The 24,460-nt window shown below is 46.0% G+C and overlaps 1 protein-coding gene across 3 annotated transcripts in view; it reads left to right on the forward strand.

Moving 5' to 3' along the window:
- olfm2a (olfactomedin 2a) overlaps positions 1 to 24,460 on the forward strand; it is a 42,467-nt gene that overhangs the window by 12,638 nt on the left and 5,369 nt on the right. Inside the window, exons 1-3 of one of the 3 annotated variants that reach the window (XM_035615538.2) lie at positions 7,522 to 8,010; positions 18,515 to 18,664; positions 23,283 to 23,438. In XM_035615538.2, coding sequence (XP_035471431.1) covers positions 7,867 to 8,010; positions 18,515 to 18,664; positions 23,283 to 23,438 — 450 coding nt within the window. In that variant the 5' untranslated portion in view covers positions 7,522 to 7,866. Of the gene's footprint in view, positions 1 to 7,521; positions 8,011 to 14,329; positions 14,376 to 18,514; positions 18,665 to 23,282; positions 23,439 to 24,460 lie in introns of those variants that run through there. The other 2 variants (XM_047328332.1, XM_047328331.1) reach the window with 2 other exon arrangements.

Here is a 24,460-nt window from a genome sequence, read left to right on the forward strand (position 1 = left end):
ACAGAGGATACAAATGAAGGCGTCCGTGTGAGCTCTGACAAAGGAGCTGGACACAGGTCCGCAGGCTGGCTCTGGCCCTTCGTTATTAGTGCACAGGGCATAGCTGATGGGTTCCGGTCGTTGTTTGCTCATGACCATGTCGAGAACAGAGCAGTAAGTAGTTATTTTTCACAATGGGCTGCTGCAGACTCTCAGTCAACCAGACTGTAATTGGAAGCATCTCACCGCTCCTCCCTGGTCCTGTTAGTTTCGCTGTTGCAGACGTGGCATAAAACGGACAAGATGTAAATTCATCACCTCGGGGAGTTTCAAATGCATCGACCAATCTTTTCTCTCTTTTCTTTTGGCTTGTCCCACCTTCTCTCCCTCGCCTCTCCTCACACACCACAGTCTCTTCTAAAACCTCTGTGTCTATCTCTTAATTCCCGGCTCGTTATACTTCATCACAGCGAGGGATACCTTCACTCCGTGTGACTGGGTGACATATGTGGAGAGGATGGAGACCAAAATGCAAAACACTCTGTGTCTCTTTAACTATCTGACACCTCACATCAGCTCTCAGCTCTTCTGCTGGCATAAATGAATACATCATTAATGAAACAAAGCGTGTTGCCGGTGCAGTAATACTGCAATGGAATGGCACTCAACTCCAGCGGTGCAGAAGCAAATTTTTAAAAAAATACATACAGCAGCACCTCATTTTTACATGAAGGCGTGAAACTAAATTGGAAATGTTAGCATGGCAACCAAATAGATGTGCTTTATCAGTTGAACAGTCTTAAATGGACTCGCCAGTTGAGGAGAAAATTAGAATTGCCAGCACTCTGGATTAACCAAAGAAAAAAGAAAAAAAAACCTCAGTGATCCTGATGACGAGGGCAGCGCCACTAGTTCAGTGAAGGGCGGATTGAAGAGGCAAGTGGCCATGGGGGGCAGTCTCAATTAGCAGGCTTTCTGTGAGACACAGCTACCTTTCTGCTGGGCGGAAGGCTCCCAATTTGCTGCCAGTAATTACTCCATTTACAGGAATAGCTTTTCCTTCACAACAGAGAGAATGTTTGATTAGCCGGGTGGAAGAAAAGGTCAGGACGTGTCGGTGGCTTTCTGCTGCTGGATTCAGAAAAAAAGAGTGGGATTTGTGGGACATTTGTGGGAAACAGGCCGTGGAGCCAGGAAAATGATCACAGTGATGTGCACATGTAACTGTATGCGTGTGTGTGAGTGTGTGTGAGTGAGTGCATGTTAGCTGTGCAGGCAATTCAGCTGGGCACATTTGACAGGAAGCGCTGCGCTAAATGGTATTCAGCTGGCACTGTTGGCAGGAGGAGGTGCAGATCAGGGGACGGAGCCACGCTGAGCTTCAGAACGCACGGCAGCTGATTGCCGCGTGTAGTTCTCGTCTATTGCATTGATCAGGGCTTTTTTCTTTCGCAAAGCCTCAAGCATAATTGAACGCCCTGCATTTTCCTGATTGAGCCCTCTGATATTCAACTAAATAACGTTCATTCATTCATTCATTCATTCATTCAATGCCCTACAAATGTATAAGCTCACATGGACTGTTGAGATTTGTAATCAAGGGAGAAATCCGGAGCAATACATCCTTCCTAGAATAAAATTTAAATTCAAGAAAAACCCACTGAACTAGGATGTCTCCAGCGCCATGTGAGCTTGGTCCAGGAAAACATGGCGATGATGTAAATTTTGTTCGAGTTCACCCTCTTTCTCTGCACCTGTGCCTCTGGCGTAGCTGCTAGAATTCATCTCCCGTAGTAGTGCCATGATGAAAAGATCCTGTCTGGGGTTTAAATATTTCATTTTATCAAAGCAAATGAAGAATATCTGTACAAGATGAAACAATATATCACCTACACTGTACCTGTAGAGCATTTTTTCTGAGATTAATTGAGAGCACCGACGGTGAGGAGGCCTGGTATCAGTCTTGCAATCTTGCCTCGTGATATATTATGAATGCTTGTCTTCAGTGTGGGCTGATTAGATGGACTCCACGGGCTGTACAATGGATGGACTCACCGCAGGGTGCTGGAGGTGTGCGACGGTCGATACAACCAGGCAGGCACACTTACTGTATTGATTTTCCTTCTGCATTCTGACTGGACGGACAGATTATCACCTGTTAACCACCATTATTGTAGTCAGGCAGCTTAATGAGCCTCATGGGCGACTGTTCCGCCCCCCCCTTTTTGCTTCGTACAGTAGTGACCAGGGCACTGCGTATTACGTGCATGTCACAGCTCAACCGGGGCCTCTCACACAACGCCGTGGCAGCCACCATTAGAGGGAATTGTAGACATTTCACAGCCCAGTGGAGAGAAAGCGCTGCTCATGCAAGTGGACACAAATATGGGGGAAGCACTAACACACACACAAACAAATCCATACACGTATATGTAAATGCATACACCCAGAGACGGAGACGCTTAACGGATGATGAGCTTCATAGGGGCTGCACATCAAAACACACATTGGGTCTAATAGTCGGACACATCTGAAGTTCTTTCATTGTCTTCAGGAGATTCTAAAGCGTAATCATGTACAACTGTGCTGATGTGAGTTGAGCACGCGAGGGTATTGACTCCCATGTGTGGTCTTCATGCAAGCCACATACTGAAAAAAAATCTGATCAGGCTCTGATTCATATACTGTCAATCGCCTCTTCGGTCGGAGCGGGACTGAGGTGCCACTTCATTTGTGCTGAATGCTCACTGCTTGAATTATTGAACAAATTCAAATCGATCAACTCAGATGCATTCGCTGTATTGTACGCGTGCAGGGGTCAATGTCTCGTGTGTGTGTGTGTGTGTGTGTGTGTGTGTGTGTGTGTGTGTGTGTGTGTAGTCCTCCTGTGGTCTCAGTCACTACTATAAAATGCAAAAGCCCAGATGAGTTTCCTTAATCAAAGGGCCCACAGGAGCCGTTAATAGATTAAACACTCCATGTCGAAAGCACACCACTGTGTCTGCCCGCCTGAACCCCGGGGTACAGCCTATTTGTGCCATTTAAATAGTTGCCATGGTAATGAGGTCACGCTTTGTTTAAGCTGATTTTGATCTTGATATATTTAGAAGGCAGTGGGCCTCCATGTCCATCATCTAATTAATGAAGTATGACTCAGAAAAAATAGCCAGTATTCTTAGAGCCAGATGACTCCGGCGTCTTTCAGCGCCCGGGCGGGGGCTCACTTGGTGTGCGGCCTCGCTGCCTCAGTCATAACAGCTCTGCGTCATTATGAAGGTCTGTGTAATTAGCTGAGGTGTAATTTTGTTCCTGCATCTCAGCTGTGAATTTGTAGCCGGCTGCGAGTTTGTGCTCGGTGCCTTTCTGCTCCCCTCTATACGGTTGTCTCACTCAGAGCTCGTCCCTGTGGCCTTGGGGCTTGGTAGCACTCTACTGCCATCCATGGGCGTGCATGAATGCTGCTATTTGACTGCAGTCGGTGGCCATTTGCACCATTTCAGCTGATTAAAAATGCCCTTTGAAGAGCCCATTCAAGTCCATGCAAGATATAAGTCCAAGCATGCAACTGAGGACAACTCAAATCACCAGTGAAAAAGCTATGAGCTGAGATTTTGATCTATAAGACGGACAACAGGGAGAGGGAGAGAGCGAACGGGAATCCTCAGAGAAGGAGAACCAACGACGGCGACAGAGAAACGGGTGATAATGACACAGCAGAGCAGCAGAGCAAATGAGGCGAGCCAATTATTAGAGTGGAAATTATGAGGAATGGCTTTGAAAATGAATCAAAAGGGATTAAATTAATACAGGTTAAACGGCTGACTTCCTCTCTCGCTAATATTTAATGAAAGCTTGTTCTGCCAACAGACTCTGTGATTAGACAGTTGATTGGCAGGGCCTGGAATTCTTTGAGGAACGGCAGATTGTCCTCATCACACTCATTATTCCCGTTCTCTGTTTGCTCCATCACTTTTTCAAAAGATGCCGTCTGACCTGGACTGCGTGGAAAGAATTTTGAGTTTGAATTAGTTAAGGAGCACCCATCTAGAGCAAAAACACACATTATTATTAATGACAGAAATATGGGTCTAAGAGACAGAAGATACGATGTCAAAGTTCCTGGACGGGCCTCTGTGGTTTCAGTTATTGAATATACAGCAGGTACAGCATGCACCCAGTGTTTTGTTATTTGCCCAAATGAATTAAATCATGTCAGTGCTCAATGGAAGAAAACAATACATTATCAAGATTTATAGAAATAAATAACACTGTGTTCACTGCTTTCGCAAAATCATTTTGCCAGCTACAGGAAAAGTATGTGAGGCTTGTCCTTGAGGTTTTGTTTTGGTGTAATAATCAATAATCTGAAAGAGCTATATTTGGAGTGCCTTTAGACATACAGAATTAGAGGGAAATTAAATAATTTTGTATCTAATTTAGTCAAATAGATTTCATTGGAAATTTCCAGGGAATCTAGACAGTTGCAGTGGGCTGCGAAAACAGTGTTTTATGTAATTACAAGAACACAAACACTTTTTTTTTTCAAGATCACAATTCTGTGATCATTAGAAGAAGCAAAATATAACTGGGGGGAAAATGAGCAATTTCTAGGACAAACTTAGTTTTGAGCGAGGATAGTTAAAATGTGTTTAACGCAATGCATTTGCATCATTAAGTACATGCGTTTGCTTATGATACAAGGCGAGGCGAGCTCATTCATATAGCACATTTCATACACAGAGGCAATTCATTGAGCTTCACAAAAAATAGTTTAAAAAACAGCATGGGTCTAAGAGACAGAGGTCTATGAAGGTCTGTGTAATTAGCTGAGGTGTAATTTTGTTCCTGCAAAAACAGCTAAAGAAACAAATAAAAAGTCAGAGTGCAGATTAGCAGCAATTAAAAGCAGAGTCACAAAAGTCTCCAGTGTTTTTAAGAGTCAGTAGAGTTCATGTCTAACTATGTGTAGCATAATAAGTGTATGTCTTGTTTTACTCACTGAGCAGACTGTGCCCTGATGACCTAAGAGGTCCAGAGGGGTCAGAGTGAGCAGGAAGGTCAGAGATGTGCTGAGGCCCTACATTTATGGACAAGTAAGAACATTCTGAAGTTAAATCATTGAGCCACTGGTCGGCGCCGCAGAGATCTGAAAACTGGTGAAATATGTTCAGCTCTCTTTGTCTCTGTGAGATCTCTAGCAGCAGCATCCCGAATGAGCTGCAGCTGCCTCAGTGTTGTTCTGGGAAGCACGGAGAGAAGACCGTCCCCGTGGTTTCACCTACTAGAAATGAAGGCGTGAATCAGTTTTTCTAGATTTTGTTCAGACACGTATCCGCTAATTCTTGCTATGCTTTTTAAGATGGCGATGATTACCCACACTTTATGAGAGACCTGAAATGCGCGTTAGAATTCAAATCGATTCGAGGGTAATGGACGTCCATATCCATGTGTGAAGCTCTGCTGCCACCCTGTGAATATGACGACAACTGCATCCTGCCGTTTTAAAGGAAATATGTGTAGGATGCCACATTACAAAATATGGCTTTCTTCGCCCAGCAAAGATCACCTAATACATCAACACAGCATATTAAAAATATTAATGTAATCATTTTATATATATTGATGAGATAAATATCACCCAGTGTCAGCTGGGTTTGGCTACAGCCCCGAGGCGACTCTCAGAGGAAAACTAATGGACATCTAATGGACTGATCACAGGGCAGCTATTTAGATAAATACAAGATCACAATGTAATTAGGTGATAAATATAATATATTGACTTGGCACCAGTTTATTTCTGGCATGTCCTTCGACACTGGCATAATCCTACTTAAAACAGTGGCAGTGGATGCGTGTGGGAACAAATACAACTTTGCAAAGAACCTTTTTCCCCCTCAATAAAACCTCTATTTAACATTGAAAAGTCGGGCCCCTGAGCAGCGCCCCTACGTGTCTTACATCTCCTTGACACGTTCCAATTAAGTGACAACTACCTGTCACCGGGTTCTTGCACAACAGCAGTGACGGGCACAGATTATTTGCTGCCGTCCCACTGGTAACCACACGGGGGCAGTGTTGCCGCAAAAATAGAGGCGCCCAGTACAGGCGAGACTGACGTGAGAGCCAGAAGGTGAACTGCGGAGGGCTGACGCTTTTTGGATGTGGCTCAAGAAGCTGTCTCTTCCCATATCAGTTCACAGCATGTCCCGCACAGAGGAACCCATATCACTCACCAATGTGACTGGGTGGGGAGGGTAGCTCATCCGTGGCTGACAAAATGAATAAGTCAGCAGACCAGGAGGCGAGCGAGATGGGGAGATGGTCTGGCCGCTTTTGTCTGAGGGGGCCATTCTATCACCATTATGGTGGTTGTTTATGGCATAATATGACACTGCCAGTGGCTCAGTATCTTGCTGGAAATTTTTCTGCTTAGAGACGCTTCAAGCGTCAAGGAGAAATTTGAGTCACCCCCATGTTCCAATACCCTGTCATTCAGTCTGACCCACTGCTATAGAGGTGAGTAGCAAATTCACACTGCTATGGTTTGCGGACAAAAAAAATCCCGGCCAGATCCAACGGGTCGATCTGAACTTCACAACACACCTGAAGTCTGGCTTCAGGCATATATGGTCCCTGAGGCGAATCCAACGCTTAACTTTTTCGTTTTTTACAAATCTATAAACATCAATTCAGCCACTGACATCACGTCAATCTTTATCCAGCTCTGTGCTCGTGAACTAGGCGGAGTCACCGGCAGAGGTACGACAAGCAGAAATGCCTCGCAGGTTCAGACGTCGACCTGGTAATACACCAGAGCATCAGCATACTTTGACATGGCGAGTGTCAAGTCAAGACGGCAAGAAGAAGATGTGGTTCTGCCTCAGGCAGAGTGGAGTTGGTAAAGTACTGTGTAAGTGCATGCAACAGGCTGAGTTAAGGAAGCAGAGTGTCGGATGAGCTGTCAGAAGCAGCCCACCACCAGCCCATGACTTTTGCCATGAGCCAACCTTTAATCTACCTACCCACCCCCCCATACACACACACACACACACACACACACACCTCCATATCCTCAGCCCTTCATCCAGAACAGACAATGTGATGAGGCTGCACGACAGACTGCTGGGTCTAGGATGCTCTGGGCACACACACGTCACGTAGCACACACACGCCATTTAAAGTCAGTCTCACCGATCTCCACACCTTAAAAATATGTGGGCGCGCACACACACACACACACACACACACACACACACACACACACACACACACACACACACACACACACACACACACACACACACACACACACATATATGTGAGTCATAAAGGAACAGACAAATGTCAGAGAAAAAGAGGGGTAAAGAATGGAAAAGAACAGATACATGCAAAACAGGGGCTGGCGAGAACAGAGCAGAGGCTGATTGGGAGGGGATGAGACGCAGAGGCAGCCAATGCGCAGCTCTGCATCTTGAGGAAGAGAGAGGGGAGAGGGAGAGAGAGAGAGAGAAAGGGAGAGATACGGGGAGAGTGAGGAAGTGAGCGAGATGGAAAAGAGTGAGAGAGAGGGAGGGGGTGAGGCAGAGGCAGTCACTCTGAGAGGGAAGATTCCAGCGTGATGCTGTTGGATGTGAGCTGCTCTCCTCTAACCGGTCTCTGGCTGTCCCTTTGACTGAGCCAGTGGCGCGCGCGAGTCTGGAAACTGTGCTTCACCAGCTCAGGGGGGCTCGGCTTCTACTCGGACCGAGGCGGAAGGCTGATTGGCCGGTTCGCCGCCAGAGCTGTCTGGAGCAGAGTGGGGTTGAGTGGAGCCGAGGTCCAGGGCAGGGCAGGGCAGGGTAAGGCTGGCTGCAGGGCCGTGGTCATCGGGCCCCACGGGAAGCAAACATGACCGTTCCTATGCTAAAGATTGGGGCGGTGCTCAGCACCATGGCCATGGTGACCAACTGGATGTCTCAGACTCTGCCCTCCCTGGTGGGACTCAACGGGACCAGCATCTCCAGAGGGGGCACTTCGGAGAGGATTGTCAGCGTGCGTATGACTTCCTCCGCTTGTTTTTTCCAAGTGTATTTGTTTGTGCATGCTTTCAATGTGAATGTATGAAAGGATGTGACGGATAACAGTGAGTGACACAGTAGAAGACGGATGGGGGAAAGTGAAGCAATGCAAAGATACTGACATGTGAGTTTGCGTGTTTACATGGTTTTTGACAGAGGGATTTCAGGGATGCCCGTAGAGATTGGGGGGGGGGGGTTCTGTCTCAAGAGATATGTTGTATTAATAAGAGAGAGATGACGGAGGTGGACATGCATGTGAGAGCAATGGTTCAGCCACGCATGAAAGACGCGCACATGTTGGTGTGAGAGTCACATTAGGGCTAATGATGGTGAAGTGTGGGCTTTTGGACCGTGAGTGATGGCGAGAGGCGGAGGGTTGCAGTGTGGACGGCCGTGCTAAATCATATGTTTTTTGCCCGGCCGACGGAAGGCAGAGAGCCGTTCTGAGTGATGTTCAGCCTGATCCCATCTGTCAGTCACCTCAAGGGGTGGGAAGGATGGCGCTCGGAATTCAGAGGTGATGGTGGAGACGGGGAGGCTGAGACAGTGTTGGAGTTTAGAGTATGTGTCTTGTTTCTACCTTCCGCCGTTTGTCTCTAAATCCTCGCAGTCTTCCTCTTGACAGATACAACACCCTGGTGTCATACTGAAGGGGGCAGTCACGCAGCTATAAAGGACACTGGCATTTTTTAGTTTTTATATTATAATATATAATGATAATTACGAACTGTGATAAGTCCCGTCTGCGGTGAATGTGAAAGTTCTGTGGTGGCATCGGCCCGTCTGTTTTTTTCCCTGAGCTAACGAGAGGAAAGACAGACACTGAGAAATATCAGATGTCAAATGAATTTGACATTTTCGGGTTCATCGGTGGTTAATGATTCTTTGCTTCTACCCTGAGAGTGTTTTTTTATGGCACCTCAGCCATTAAGCAAATGTCCTGGTCTGCTGAAATGATTGAGTGAAATTGAAAGTCCCAGGAGATCTGCAACCATCTGGATATGTGTTGGTGCGTGTGTGTGTGTGTGTGCGTGCGTGTGTGTGTGCGTGTGCGTGTGTGTGTGTGTCCGTGCGCGCATGCATGTGCACGTGTATGTTTGTGGGTTTAAGTATGAATTCTTGTCTCAGGGGTGAAGGTCCATCTGTTTGAAGGAGCCTTGTATTATTTATAGTGGTTCGTTAAAACATCAATCCGCCACTTTATGTCTCCTTAATGTTGCAGCGCGATGTCGGGTTTGAAATGTTTCCTTTGGAGAAAAAGGCATTTTAGCGCTGAGTTACATTTGTGAAAATGTCATGCACCTGGCTAAAAGCATTTTGTTTAAAAAATCTCGTTCGTTTTCTTTTTTTTAAATCTTTCTTACAACCTGCACATGTGCCAGCAGGTAATTTTAGAGTACAATTTCAAAGTGAAATCATAATGTAATCTCTGCAACAGTGTCAGAGTGCACAGCATATTTGAATAATCTACACCACTAAACTCCATAATCCTACTCAACACCCACCTTCCTCTGGAGGGCCTGGCCTGGATAAGCCATCCATTTAAGTTCTATACCTGCTAATCCTCTTCGGGGTCTTTTCATTCTTCCCCTTTTCATCAAAACTCATAAGTGGAGGCTTTACCATTTGCATTTCAAAAGATCGCATGCAATAAAATATTATACATAGTTATGAGTGGATATTTTTGTTGAGGCAACCTTTGTTCACGAGCGGGGGGGGGGGGGGGGGGGGGGGGGGGGGGGGGGGGGACACGACGCTGCGATTGAAGTTCCTTTCATCAAAGTTTCATCAAAACTGATGAGCCAGTTTGAAGGTGCCAGGACTGATTACAGTAAAACACTCTGTTGTGATGGGAAATGCCTCCGCGTTGAGACGGGAATTATCTCCCCTCATAAACAATGGCAGCGGATAAAACTTTAATGTAAAACCTCGCCTCAAAGTCCCATCACTATTAATGAGACATTCGCCTGTGATGATCTCAGAAGCAGCCGTGACTCACACAATGTTTAGAGCTCCAATCAAAGACAACCTCGCCGTGGTCTAGTGTGCCAGTGGCCATCGCATGGCTGCCCCCCACCCTGGCAACCGCGCATGCCGCGTCCCATATTCTCCCAGCTCGGAGCTATTTCCACAGTCTGCTTCAATTGCTTTCTGTGCCCGTCTTTCTGTACCAGCTGATCCATGAACACAGCTGACTGAGTTCTTATGGGGCGCCTACTGCCACGGCACTGAGCACAACACCGCCCGGGTGCCTGTGCACATCTGGATAGTGCAAAACCATGTTCCTTAATGAGCAGAAGAGGCTGGTGCGGCTTTTACAGTAAGATCAAACCAAGATGTGGACCTGGCAGGCTGCATGTACACACGCATGCAAACACTATTGTTATGACACATTACAGTGTTTACAAAGTGCTCTGAGCAAAAATGAAACAGGAGGAAATAAATGACACATACATTTGACAAGTTGTAGTCATGGTCAATACACCGACACATTCAGCAGAACTTTGCTTGTTGTATGATCTATTGTGAAATGCTGCTGGCAGTGTCTCCTGGCCAGACTTTGTCGACATTACCAAATCTCAAGAGGACGATGGATACCAGATGTTTATCAGATCGTGACAACCTGCGTAAGACTGAAGGCTGAGTGTCTTGGGACACGCAGGCAGAACGAGGGCACAGTGTAAAAAGCGCGAGCGAACCGAGTACGGTCTGATCCGGGACTTGAACTGAGATTTAAGGTCCCGTTGAAACTGCATACCTGAGTCTCTCTTCTACGAGAGATACTCTCTTCTTTCTGCCCCCACCTGGCTTCAAGTGCAACATTGTCCCCTGCAGTCTTAAGTCTAGAGATGCTGCATTCAAATGACCTTAGATGTGAAGTAGCATAAAGTTTTAAAAGTTTCGAAATACACTTTAAAATCAATCGTAGAACTACAAGGGAGCTCACACCTCCGCCAATAATAACCTATCTAGCCATGTTAAAGAGAGAGGGAAAAGGAAATCCTGGATCTGCTCCAAAATCTAATGGGTTCTTCCTTGGGTTATGCCCCAACCCTCCAAGGAATGTAATGGAAGTCAGTTCAGTAGTTTTTGAGTAATCCTGCTGACAGACAGATGGCAAATGGCAATGAATCCATAACTTCCTCGTGAAGGTAATGAGCTGCTAATGTAAGACTGTCAGGGGGGGAAATGAGAGTTTATTTGTACCTATATATCTCCGTAATGATCACACTGAGTTCTAAAATAATAATACAAAGTTTCAGTTGAACACACTCCACTGAGTTTCACGCAGGTAAGAAAGTCGGAGCAGGGGCATTGGAACAGAGGGAATACTTATCTTAGCGTGGCAGGGCCACGGATGGGCTCTCAGTGATCTTCTGAAGCACTAGAAGCAACCTTGCAGTGACATGATGTACTGTGGCTGGAAGAAGTGTTTCTCATAAAGTATATTTGGGGCAGTATTGGTCAGCATGGACATCAACAACATTGAGAGAAAAAAACTAACTGAGCTATTTCCAAAAGCATAGAAGATGAATGCTCGACAAACTTCCAAACATGTTCTCCCCGTGGTAAGATATCTAATACAAGAATGGCTGGGAAAGAAGTCGAAAGGAGAAAATCTGCTGAGGTAGAGAATGTCTTTAAAGTCATAATACAACATAGACTATTTAATCACAGTCTCTGCCCAGTGTCAGATTCTCTCAGTCTGGACACAGTGGGATAAGCATGAATCATACAGATGTGTGTGTGTGTGTGTGTGTGTGTGTGTGTGTGTGTGTGTGTGTGTGTGTGTGTGTGTGTGTGTGTGCGCGCGCAGTGTCTAGGTATTAGTCATGGCGTGGTGGGGACCAAACAATATATAAACAATAAATGATTTAAATTTAAGACTTTTTCATACCACTTGAAATCAAATTTAACTTGATAAAAATATGCTTGTCATTCTCAAGCCACTTATCGTTACACTCGCATCTCCCCATGTTCATAAACTAGCTAGCAGGCTGGCTTGAAAGACATTAAGGGATTAACGACGCAGCATTTATTGGAACGAGAGATTCTTCTGGTCTGGAGTAGAGACATTTTCCTTTGATCGTTTCTCTGTTTTGCATGTTGCACACAGGCCGTCGAATATATTTCAGCTGACCCGTAGACACCCTGCCAAAATCTGTTTACACGCTCCCCTCAATTATTACTATTACATTTTGAGGTGAAGACATGTTTTAAGGTTACAATAAGAATTAGGGGTAAGGCAAGCAGAGGTTATTGTCTCTAGGGAATTAATGTAAGTCAAGGTAACGTCCTCTGAGGTCATGGACACAAGACTGTCTGTTTACTGTAAGTGCGTGCGTGCTGCGCGCGTATGTGTGTGTTGTTGTGTGTGTATGTTGACTCTTCCCCCTTTGATATTTAAAATAAGAAAGCTTTGCGGCAGAAGAGCGAGGAAAATATTCTCACCATCACAGGGGCGCATGGAAACAACGAATGGCAGCGGAGAAAGGGCCGGGACTCTAGAACCTGATTGGGGACGGCCCAGTCGGTGTCTGTCAGGACGTCTGTGGGACCGTAAACCTTATCCGTGGCTATGGATTGAGAGATTAAACGCTGCTGCTGATTTTCATTTGAGCACTTCAATGCTTTAATGTTCATCATGCTGCCGTAAAATCACAACTCATTTGAGCTCAGGCCCCCGGCCGGTGTCCTCTACCGCCCGGACAGCGAGAAGCCAGAATCGGAGAGAAAGCCAATTCTAATTTGAAATTGTTTCGATGCGTTAACTGATTATGGGGGAAGGCTGTGTACCAAGCAGTATTGATCTTAGACGCTATGTACTCAGGGTTTTTGACATGGTTCATTTGCCAGTTTGATGACATCACAATTCACACACTTTTGCAATCCATATTTTCCTCCGGCGAAGCACCGACTGTGTTCTAACAGTTTATACAGTGTTTTTCTCGCACTGCCACTCTCGCCCCCCCCACCCCCCACCCCCCTCCTCTGTTTAGCGCCAGCCGTGATAGAGATATGCTGTACCCGTCTACAACAGCAGATGCTTTTCAACAAGGCACCTGGCACGGCACTAGCGGCCTGCTCCTCACACGCACAAAGCTGCAGCCGCTCGCTCGGGAGTTCTTGGCAGCGATGAGCGTCTCACTTTCGCTCACTCCTCCCGAGAATTGTCCGACTGAAATCCCCCCCCCCCCCCACTTCCAGAAAAGCACTCGACACATCTGCCCACCCTCGCTGTCATTCAAGTGCGGGCCGCATTGGAACGAGAGAGAGCTGCAGATTGAGAGTGAGCGGGACGCCCGCGCGAGAGGGTTGGCAGTCCTGGGAGTGATGGAGCTGGAGAGAGTGCGAGGCAGCAGGGAAGGGGAAAGGAGGCAGCAGGGAGAGGGGCATGATGAGTTTATGAGTCATATTATTGACTGGCGACCATGCTGTGCTCGCTGTGGTAATCGGTTTTCCTTGCGAGCAGGGGAGACCAGGGACCTCGCTTGGAGTCCTCATTGAGTTTTGTTTTAAAGGCCAGCAGCTGGCCTGTGCATTGAGGGTTGACTCTTTTTCAAGAGCTGGGGGCGGGCGGGGGGTGTATTTGCATGCTCATCTCGGTGTGTGTGTGTGTGTGTGTGTGTGTGTGTGTGTGGTCATTAACAGCAACAGCATTAACCCAACAAATGTGAAAAATGAGATGTGAATTCTTTCTTGGCCGCGGTAGCAGGGGACAGATGTTTCTGCCTTGCTGGGGACAAACATTCGGAGAAGTTCCCGGCGCGGGAAAAAAAAAGAAGAAAAGCTCATTGTGCAGAACGAGAGTAGGAGAAGGTTGGAGCCGTGGAACCTGGATAAACGCAGCGTGGGCACTGGAAGAAAGAGATAGATTGCATTTGTTCCACCTCTTACTTTGCTATCGTGACTCTCATCTCGCCGCCTTTGTCAACACGTTCCCTTTCTGTTTCTATGTACAAGCTGCGCTGTCCGTCGTCTGCAGTGCTGCAGTTCCTCAGACGTGACGGCGCACTCGGTTCCCGGAGCAGCGGTCAGATCTCCCACATCTCAGGACTCCGCCGGTTCTGCCCCCCTCCGCCTGCCGCTTATGAGAGTTATAATATACTTCTCGTCATGCTCGTAAAGTGAGGAGTCGTAGATTTACGATCTCATTTAGCTCCGGCTTCACAGCAGCCTGCTCCGAGGTCGGGCTGATGAAACGCCAGAGGAAGTCCATCCTGCCACTCTCGACACTGACACCACCGGCTCACAATTGGATAATCCCCCAGAACTTTGTTAATCATCGACAACACAAAAAGGAATCAGAGCTTCTTTGCACGACAGAGAATCACTCAGGTAAAACCTAGTCTAGTTTCAATAGAGATTGTCCCTAAACGACATCAACACGAGTGACTGATGCTGAGGATATTTTTTTGGGGGGGGGGGGGGGTCAGATCCTGTTTTGTCTACACTTTACACTTTGGGAATTGGCTCCTCTTTTATAGCTTAGTAATGACCACACCCCTCTCATCTCGTCTCTTCTTCCCCTCTCTCAGCAGGGATCTAACCGAAGCTGTCATTCAGCATTGTCACTGGGCAGCATTTCAACTCAGCTAGAGGAAATTAGAGCCAACTCTCTACTCACAGTCAGCCATTGTCAAACCACAACTCTTCCTTTGCTGCCTATCAGTGCATCGGTGACTCCCACTTTAATCTGGTTCCTATTGGGGGGGGGGACACACACACACACACGCCAGCAGATGATGGTGGGGCTTCACCGGCCCCCGGCTGTCAGGTGTGAAGCCATGGGAACAGACGGGACCCAGAGGTCGCCGCAAAGGGGGCAAGCCAGAAATCTTTACGAGTAATTTTCACTTTAGCGAGCAAGTCCCAATTGATTTTTCCTCTCTGTTGCCCACTGCGGTTCGCTGTTGTTTCCATCGCTGTCGTCTTCTTCCTTAATTTCTTTTTGCACGGCAGCCATGACAGCTTCAAATCTGGCACTTACATATTCCATTGCGTCCCTCACTTCTAATGGGTGGATTTCTAGGACTAGGGCTAACTGAACAAAGCCTCTCTTCTGAAACCTTAAAAAAAAATAAAACTGTTTGTTTCTGGGAGGAAAGGATTATCCCCAAGACCTGAAATGCACCCGGCTAGCCTCTCCCTGATAATAATAGTAATAATAATGTATTTTATAGAGCATTTTTAATTGCTAAAAGCAGTCTTAAAGTCTCACTCTGCATACGTTGAATATACAGTAATTCATGCTAACATTAAATATTGCGGAAGTTGTTTTCCCCCACACTAATGAGATATGTGATGCTGCACGGTTTGAACACCGTGTTAAATGAACCAATGTCAATGACTGCAGAGACAGGACTTAATCATATTGACATAAACAAAACAGAAGTCCAAAACACATTCAACTTTATCACATCCGCACCCCGTAGAGATCTTAGGCTTATGAGCGCTGTTATGTAGATCTCCCTGCGATCGGCTCAGGCACAAAGCATATAAAGGGACAAAACACATTTGCATTTAAGAATTACCTCTCGTCCCTCCTGCTCTCTAAACGGCCCCTGTGATGAGAATGGGGAGGTTAGTGCAGAATGGATAGGTGGGTGGTAATGAAATTGGAACTGATTCAAAGGCGCTCTTAATTTCAGCCCGAGCATTTATGAAACATTAATGAATGAATGACAGGAACGTGTTGCTGCGGGAAAAAAACTCCCCGGCTTGGGAAAAGCAGACGAGGAGCACAGCAAGGGTTTAAACACGTGAGGGGGGGGGAGTGTTATGATAATGAAGCTGACATGCATCAGATGTTACTTGGAGATTATTACTGCCCACTTTGTAATACATCTTGAAAAAAAAAAAAAAAAAAAGAGTCAGTGTGACACCGCAACCTCGGCTCCCTTTCAAGCTGATAGCAGCATGAAAAATTGATGCTTTTCTTCGGCGTGCATTCGCAAAAATCTTTCTTACACAAAAGTGAATATCTGGTGCGTAGGTCTAACAACCCCCACATGTATGGATATGAGGTAATTTTATTGAAGGCAGCAGGCTGCATGCGCATACTCCTCAGGCTGAGCAACCTATGGGGATTGTGCAAAACATTGTGCTGTTTACACTGCAGGACATCAGCTGTAATGAGGGGCCACGGACTTACTCACGTCCACAGTTTTGTAGCAGCAGTTTGCGCCAGATCGTCTGGTAATCACGCGTTTCAGCCTGGAGGACTTCCGAACAAACCCTCTGGGTGGGGGACGTGGTGGTTCAGCTGCAGTTCTAAACGCACGTCGGAATCCATGCATTAATAAACTCCCCGAGAATCCACGAAAATACTGTATGTACACGGTGGAGTACACATATGTGCTGTTTTTTAAGCGTGTACATCAGCAGATTTGTACACGGCCACAGAAAGACTTATAAGCACTCACACGCGTGCTACATTAAATAAGTCCAGACAGTGAGTGAGATGCGGGCAGGGAAGCAGACGGAGGAAAAAGGCTCTCACCCACCCCCCGGCAATGGCAGGATGAAATACACGCAGTCAGATGCGGTTGAAAGAAATCTGAGGAGGCTCTGCTGTGGAGGCTTTATCTTTTGTCTCATCGTCACTCCAACTCTGGCCTCTGTAGCCCCCTGTCATCACTCCAACTAACAGCCCTCTGACGCTGGATTTGATCAGAGAAGGAAGACTAATGCAAAGAGAGGTGCTGTTGAAGTCACTACAGGACTTGTAGCACACTGGCTCACAAATATTAAGAATAATGGAATGATAATTCAGCCAGAGGTCCACTGTGAGTCACTCATTTGCATAGTACGCACTCAGTCATACTGAAATATCATCAATCTATATGTGTGTGTGTGTGTGTAATACTGTGTGAATAGAAAATATGAATGGAATATGACCCCTAACTTACTTTAATCAAATTTGCATGTATTGATTTTAAAATTGTATGAGGTCTTGATAGACCCCGACTATAATTAAACATATAAAATGAAAAGAGAGTGACGCGTGCGAGGCCAGGGTTGATATTACAGCATAGTTAAGTTGCCTGTGTCGCTATAATGTGCCACAATTCATCTGGACGGATCCAGATTTAAAATTCACTGATTCTGAGAGTGGGAGGGAGAAACTGTGGGGGGGGGGGGCAGAAGAGGGAGAGAAATCGGGGAGAGGGGGTGGCGTGCCAAGGGATTGGCAGGAGTGGAAAGATGTGACAGTGAGCACATTGGCTCGCAGGGTGGGTTGCTACTTTACACTCCAATCACACAGTCCCCCTGTCCCCCAAGACATTTTAATCTGATCCCCCGACCCAAGGAGACGAGAGAGCACAGCGCAACGTCGCTCGGAGGAAAGGCATGAGAGCGGCACTGAGCCGGGCCGCGAGATTTTATTTCCAGCCTTTTTCATCCACTTACGTGGATGGGCGTTTAATTTCATCACCAAAATGGCTGCTCTGTCTTTCATTACATTTTGCTTTATGTGCTGAGCCTGTGTAGATGCAGTGTGAATGATCGGATCATCCGGGCTCGGCCTTTGCACAGTGTGTGTGTGTGTGTGTGTGTGTGTGTGTGTGTGTGTGTGTGTGTGTGTGTGTGTGCTCGCGTGCGTGCGTGCGTGCGTGTTTGCATGTGCACAGCACTACTTTTGATTGGATTAGCCAGAGAGAGACATCCATCCTTTCAACCTCGCCCCTCCTCCACTGGTAACGGGCGGCATTATCGATCTCGAACAGCTCCATTTCCTCTCTATGTCCAAACTTGTTAGATGCTCTGCCTTCCCTCAACCTGGCCTGATCCCTCCCGTCTTCCTCTTTTCTTTGAAATCCCCATTCATCTGCCATTTCTCTTGCTTTCTTGCTGTTGTGGGGATTTTTTTTTCTTATGCCTATTTCCATAAATATTCTTGTCTGATCTTAATCTGCGCCCGCCTCTGCTTATACTCTCCTTCTATCTGACTCTTCTGTCCTTCACCTACGTCATCCAGGGTTTTTAGTGCTAGGAGCACATGCAACCTCTGTCAATCTCCGACTTCCTCTTACTCTGTATTTGTCGCGCTCCATTTAATACTAAGACAGCAAGTGATTTTTACCAGTTTGAGGGATCGATAGCCATTAATTGCCTTTGGGGAAGAGTCATTTTTGGCTGGGTTGCAAGAGAGAAAGGAAATGCCGCGGAGAAATTATGACTCGGCTGCCCACTTACGGTGACAGAATGGGCACATCCAATCACGATATGGAATGCATTAAAGAGTCTTCTTTATCTCCAAACACTTTCTACAACACTTTCAAGTATGGGATGAATTTATTAGTTTAGAAATGTTTTATATGGGTGGAACACTTTTCAGATTACTGTTGATACATTCTGCCCTCAAGCATTCTTGGAAAGCCTGCTAAGAAGCAACACATGATAAACAACAGCGCGCGGACACAACCCGTTTTCCCCACGTGATCTAAGATGTATACGTCTCTGTGTTTGTGCAGGCTCTGTACCCAAGCCCAGAGGAGGGCTGGCAGATCTACAGCTCGGCACAGGACGCAGATGGGAAGTGTATCTGCACCGTGGTCGCGCCGGCCCAGAACATGTGTAACCGCGACCCACGCAGCAGACAGCTCCGCCAGCTCATGGAGAAGGTGACAGCTGCCAATGAAACACTCACTTTGAGACACGACTGTGACCGGCGCAGACTCTCACACACACACACACACACACACAAACTGCCCCACTGCACTGAGATCGCACAGTCTGTCACTTTCAGACTGCCGAAGTGAACATACTCACTTGCATAATCCAACAGTTGATCGGTCGAGCAGCAATCTGTTGCCATTATTGGTTCAACTAGTCTTTTTTCCAGCGACAACAGAGTTGCTTAGAGCGACTGAAGCGTGAGTTGCCTTCATAAGAGAAGTCTCCTAAACCCACCCATGAAATTGGATTCAGTGAGCCTTGGCCTGATGTTTCTTTTATAGATATAAATGCATGAGATAAAAATTAATAAAAATGAACCCCTTCACAATTCAGTGAAGATGGCAAATGCCCTGTTTGCATTGTCACACGGTAAATGCAGCGCACACACTTGAACATAATACAATGCATACTCGGGCTTGTGCTCATTCTTTCCGTCAGTGAAAAATATTAGCAAACACCCTTTTTTGTGCATACTTGTATTACGTATAGCAGACAAAGGCATTTAACGTCATACAACAACATGAGCATGCACAAAACACCTCAAGCATTACATAAATGTATGTACTTCTACTAGTAGAGATTTGCTGTCATATGGTGCAGCGCATCGTATGCAAATGTAATTCCCTGCGGCCAGCGTCTAGGGCACAAACACAGGGATCAGAGGTGAGACAGCAGGCAGGAGAGGATCGAACCACGGCTTCTTGTCGACTCTCCTGATCTGAAACTGCAAAGACGGGTCGTCTGCAGGCATGACATCTCGCGTCTTTCCCAAATTATATAATAATAACACCCTGAGATACACAGTGGACACTGGGCCGCCAGCCTTCCATTCCCAGGTCATTTACAGAGGATTGTTTTTTTTGTTTTTTTGTTTTTTTTTGTGTACACTCAAAGCCAGAAAATGGGAGAATGAAAATGTGGATCCACAGAGCGAAAGGCCAGGAGCATAAAGGGAGAAGAAAGTGGGTAATATAGGAGGAGCTGACGTTGATGTGGTCTTGTGAGGAGAGGCGGTGGTAAAATTGAGACGCTGAATAGTCTCTGAGGCCCCGATGGATCAATGAAATACCTGAATTCACATATTGCATTCATTCTCAGCGAAGTTTGCCTTTTTCCCCCGACGGCCTCAGTCTGCTGCTGTTCAAGGTGCAATGTTCGTACAGACAAAATCCACACTCATTCGCCCTTCATATATATACAAAGCATATCATAACAGACGAGGGATATTCTGGGAAACAGACAAACTTGGCGAGGCTATTCAGAGAAAGTGATTGTGTTCACCTGGATATGTGCATGAACGTCACATACAGTGACATACAGACAGTATGCACTGTACGTCCATATAGAAACTGTTGTATACTAAAGAATATTTCTGTTTCCGCGTGTTTTAAGAAAAAAATATATGGGACGTACAGCATGTGTATGTGCCCAATGAGAATGTGTGTGTGTTTGTTGGTGCTGCTCATTTAGGTCATAGCAAATGAGTTTTTTAGATTAAATGCAGGTTGAATTACAAGTACAAGTCTGCAGAGAATTGGACTGAACAGCATGTGCTCATAGTCCGTATTTGTCCTTGTGCATGTTTATGTCTACCCATTATTTTCAGGTAAACACATGCAGTAACGTTAACACGTTTGCATTTTTGTTAAGAGAACAGATCTTTTTTGGAGATTTGAAAGAATACCATCTGCAGCACAAAACACTTATTTTAGGGGGAAGTGGTTTGCAACGTTTTTCAACCTTTGGCTGAGTGAAGACTTAAACATGCAGGTGAATATCAGGTTAAAACTCCTTTTTAAGGGGAAAGAGAAACCATGCCATAAATGCCACCTGTCTGAAGATTATGTAATGTTATTTGTTTGTTAAGTTTATGTCAAGGAGATCGACATATTTGAATTTTTGATGCCAACCCTACAATGTAACACAACACACGAAACAAAGGCTTCAGAAATCGCCATAAGGTAAAACCCTCCCCTCTCTGACACAGTCTCAGCAAACACTGTATTTCATAGAGCTGCGCAAACATACAATTAATTGTTGAATTGCACTGAACAGGCTGGGTGTTTATGTCACGGTATTTGCCCTCTGCACATGCACACTGCTTGTTAGAAAACGGTTATCCGAGCCAAAGGCTGGGCTGTCTAACACAGTCCACAGCCCAGTCTAATGAGGGCACCTGGGGTCAGCCCGGTTTGGGCTGCACACGGAGAAAAGCCACGAGTTAAATGAATGCGCTCGGGTCTGTGAGTGTGTGTGTGCACAGAATAGCGCCGTGCTCACTGAGATATCCTCGTATGATCCCCAGAGTGGGGATTATTTTGACCAGCACCACAGAGGCTCTCCCCGACACAGAAAGCCAAGGATACGCTAACAAAGTCAAAACCGCCCCTGTGTTGGAAGAATGCAAAGTAGTGCGCACAAGCCCCTGCTCGGCTTTCTGCAGAGCCGGACAAAATGCCATCCGAAAGCAGAGTTGACCCTGAAGGACGGCGGTGTGAGGAGGCTCGCGGCGCAGGCCTTTCCGCAAACCCCGCTCCCCGCTGACCCCCTCCCGTCTGAGATACGGTGAGAGAGCGGAGGGCAACGCCAGGCGGTTTGTTACCTGGTGCGTCATCTCACTGGACACGAGGCGTTGAGAGGGCCTCTCACGTGACCAGCGGCGGAGAGTAGGAGAAGAACGGCTGGTGGAACTCTTGCACCTTCCTCCGACCGCCCCGTCTGAATGGCTGTCGGACGAGTTCCGAGCGGTGGAGAAAAGATACTCACCAGCGGAATGATCGCAGGGTCGTTCGCGAGGCGTGTGGGAGATGAGTTTGGAACAGAGAGCAGGACGCAAAGTCAATGAGTGGGCTGTCAGAGAGCACAAACAGCCTTTATGCCAAACTGTGAACTTTGTGAGTTGGGACTGTGTGTTGTTGTTGTTGTTGTTACGGAGCTATTTGAATAAACGCTTGTGAGTGCTTTGAGTTTCAGCCGCACGTGTTCGTGTGGGTGGGCGGCTTTTTTTGGGGTGTGTGTGTGTGTGTGTGTGTGTGTGTGTGGGCTGTTGGCCATACAGTGCGAGGGAGCCTCCTACATGGTATATATGCGCCACCGCCCTGTTACATTTGTCAATTATCAGATCAGTTGTGGCCAGTTCAGTTCAGTTCAGTTCAGTGCAACACGCAGGAGATGAGGGGGAGTGTGAAACAGTAGGCCGGTTATGCAGCAACAGAGTGGGATGTCAAAAGAGTGAGCAAGCCGAGTACTCGGTAACGCAGAGGAAAACTGAGATTCAGTAAACTGCTACTTGACGGCACGATTGCTCTCCCACCAGATTTTTTTTCCGTGAGCATCACGTTTTATATCTGTCCATTAACTTGTGGGCACAGACATTATGACACTGTAGGCCTACCAGCCTCAATCCGATATTTATATCCCGACTAACGGCCAAAGTGGAACCTGCTGACTTTTATTGCATAATATATAAATGTGTTGTTCTTTTTTTTATGCATTGTCCTGATAGATTCTGGCAGCTGTGCTGCTTTCCCCAACCCTCCTCACTTTTCAACCGGGTTATTCTCGCTTTTTGTTTTTTTTTTCTTCTTTTTGGATTTGTTTATTGCTCGTTTATACGTTTTTTTTGCATATATTATGTATTTTCTCAAATGTACTTTAAATGAGTCTGAACATTTTCATGCTTGCCCATACTCTACAGTAATACTTAAGACTTTTTTTTTTAAAGGCCATCTCTTTGCTCATGTACTATGCATACCATAGTACTGTCATACTGCAGTTAGTTTTATTCCCACGGTCATCCATCTTTTTTTCTTCCACTGGGCGTGGGGCTAAAGCTTTTACTCGACAATTCAATGCAAATTGGGAAGATTATGTTAAATTTAGTCAAATTTAGCATAGTTAAATGGATATTTTAAAAAATACATATGAATTTAAATAAACGAATAAGGAACTGCAAAAAAGATGGATGCCTTCAGGGAAATTACATTTTCTGTATCAGTTTATCCCCGGAGAGCAGCAAGCCTTCCCAGCATGCACTGGGTGAAAGTCATGGGTGAAGTCATTGCTGAAGGGCAAAGGTACTGACTGACCAAGACGTTCGCACCAGTTCATCTGACCTGCACGTTGTTGAAGACCCACGTCAATACTGTTGTGGCTGGGAGGCTGGAGTCGAGCGATGATAGACGAAAGAAAAAGTTATCTCTGGTCGATCCAAGAAATGTTGTTCCAAGTTTTCAAGAGTTGTCCCTGATTGTAGCACAGAACTGTAGATGGCAAGTATACCGCTGCAAAAAAACCTATTTCCATTATCACTTAATGTACAAATTGTTTTCTCGGTCAGCAAATAGCAAATTTGTCCATCCTGATTTGTTTTAATCCAACTGATAATCCCAATCCCCATGATATTCAGTTGACTGTCGAAGAAGACCTCAAACATGGGACCCCAATTCTTTCTTTTTTTTTTAAACATTGCATTACTTGAAAGCTCTACAGCTTGAATTAACAAGACAGCCTAATTGTGTGTGTGTGTGTGTGTGTGTGTGTGTGTGTGTGTGACTGTGACAGGTTCAGAACATAAGCCAGTCAATGGAGGTGCTGGACCTGCGGACGTACAGAGATCTACAGTATGTGAGGAACACCGAGAATCTAATGAAATTGGTGGACGGAAAGTTGAAGGTGGCGTCGGAAAATCCCCGCAGTCTCAATCCAAAGGGTTTTCAGGTAATTGACTGTCACCTCCTCCTGCATGAGAGTGTGTGTGTGTGTTATTACCAAGAATAAATGCATCTACTAATAGATGTGCCACTGCTCTCCGTGTGCAAACAAACTCCTGCCAGATGCACTCTCGCAATCTCTTTTCGATCTTCACAGACAATAAAATGTTGTATCTTGATAGACTGTCGCATAAGCGTCGCTACACAAATTCAATTCCAAAACTATCTCAGAGCCGTTGAGTCATTGCGCAGAGGAAAATTTGAGCAAATTCACATGCTCCTGAATTATTAAACCCCTGGACCAGGAGTCTTTTTTTTCTGTACTCCTCTCTGTACATCCTTTCCTGCCTCTCCGTTTTTCGATATACTTAACATTCCGGTGTCTTCTCTGCAGGCACATATATTCACATTTATCTCTACCTTATCTCTCTACAAGCAAAGACTCAGCTGTCATTATCAGTGGGCCTTTTTGTCTTCCTGTCAGCAGGTCGCCTTGCCCAGACTTTCTCCATATTTCTCACACTCTTACAGATATTAGATGGACCATAAAATAGTTTGATTAAAAGATGCCTTGATAAATGCAAAGTGGGCTCAACCAATGAGACACTGCTCCAGCACGGGGACAGGTTTTCTATGTTTTGCTCTCAGCGTGTTTTATGAACACAATTCCAATGGAGGCAATGAAAATGTTTATGAAATTAGCCAATTCATCAGCAAAGCCCGAGATGACTAAAATATGCAGAACGGTAAGCATTATACTCCAGGACTTGTCTGAATGCAAATCCGCAATCCAATAAAAAAAGGAAAAAAAAGAAGCGGCATTTGACCAGAGCAGGTTGGCTGATGAATGCGTGCAGCTCAAAGTTGCCAATGGCGGAGCGTGGGAGATTAACGAGAGCGAATTTTCACGGCTTGAAAAGGGGAAAATGAGATTTATGATGTGGCGCCACGGGGCTGAGAGCTGCTCCATCACCAGATTTACGATAAACCTTAACAAGGAGGAAACAGCCCCTCCTGTGGCGGCCACAC

The sequence above is a fragment of the Scophthalmus maximus genome, chromosome 17, assembly GCF_022379125.1.
Source record: "Scophthalmus maximus strain ysfricsl-2021 chromosome 17, ASM2237912v1, whole genome shotgun sequence".
NCBI classification, from domain to species: Eukaryota; Metazoa; Chordata; class Actinopteri; order Pleuronectiformes; family Scophthalmidae; genus Scophthalmus; species Scophthalmus maximus.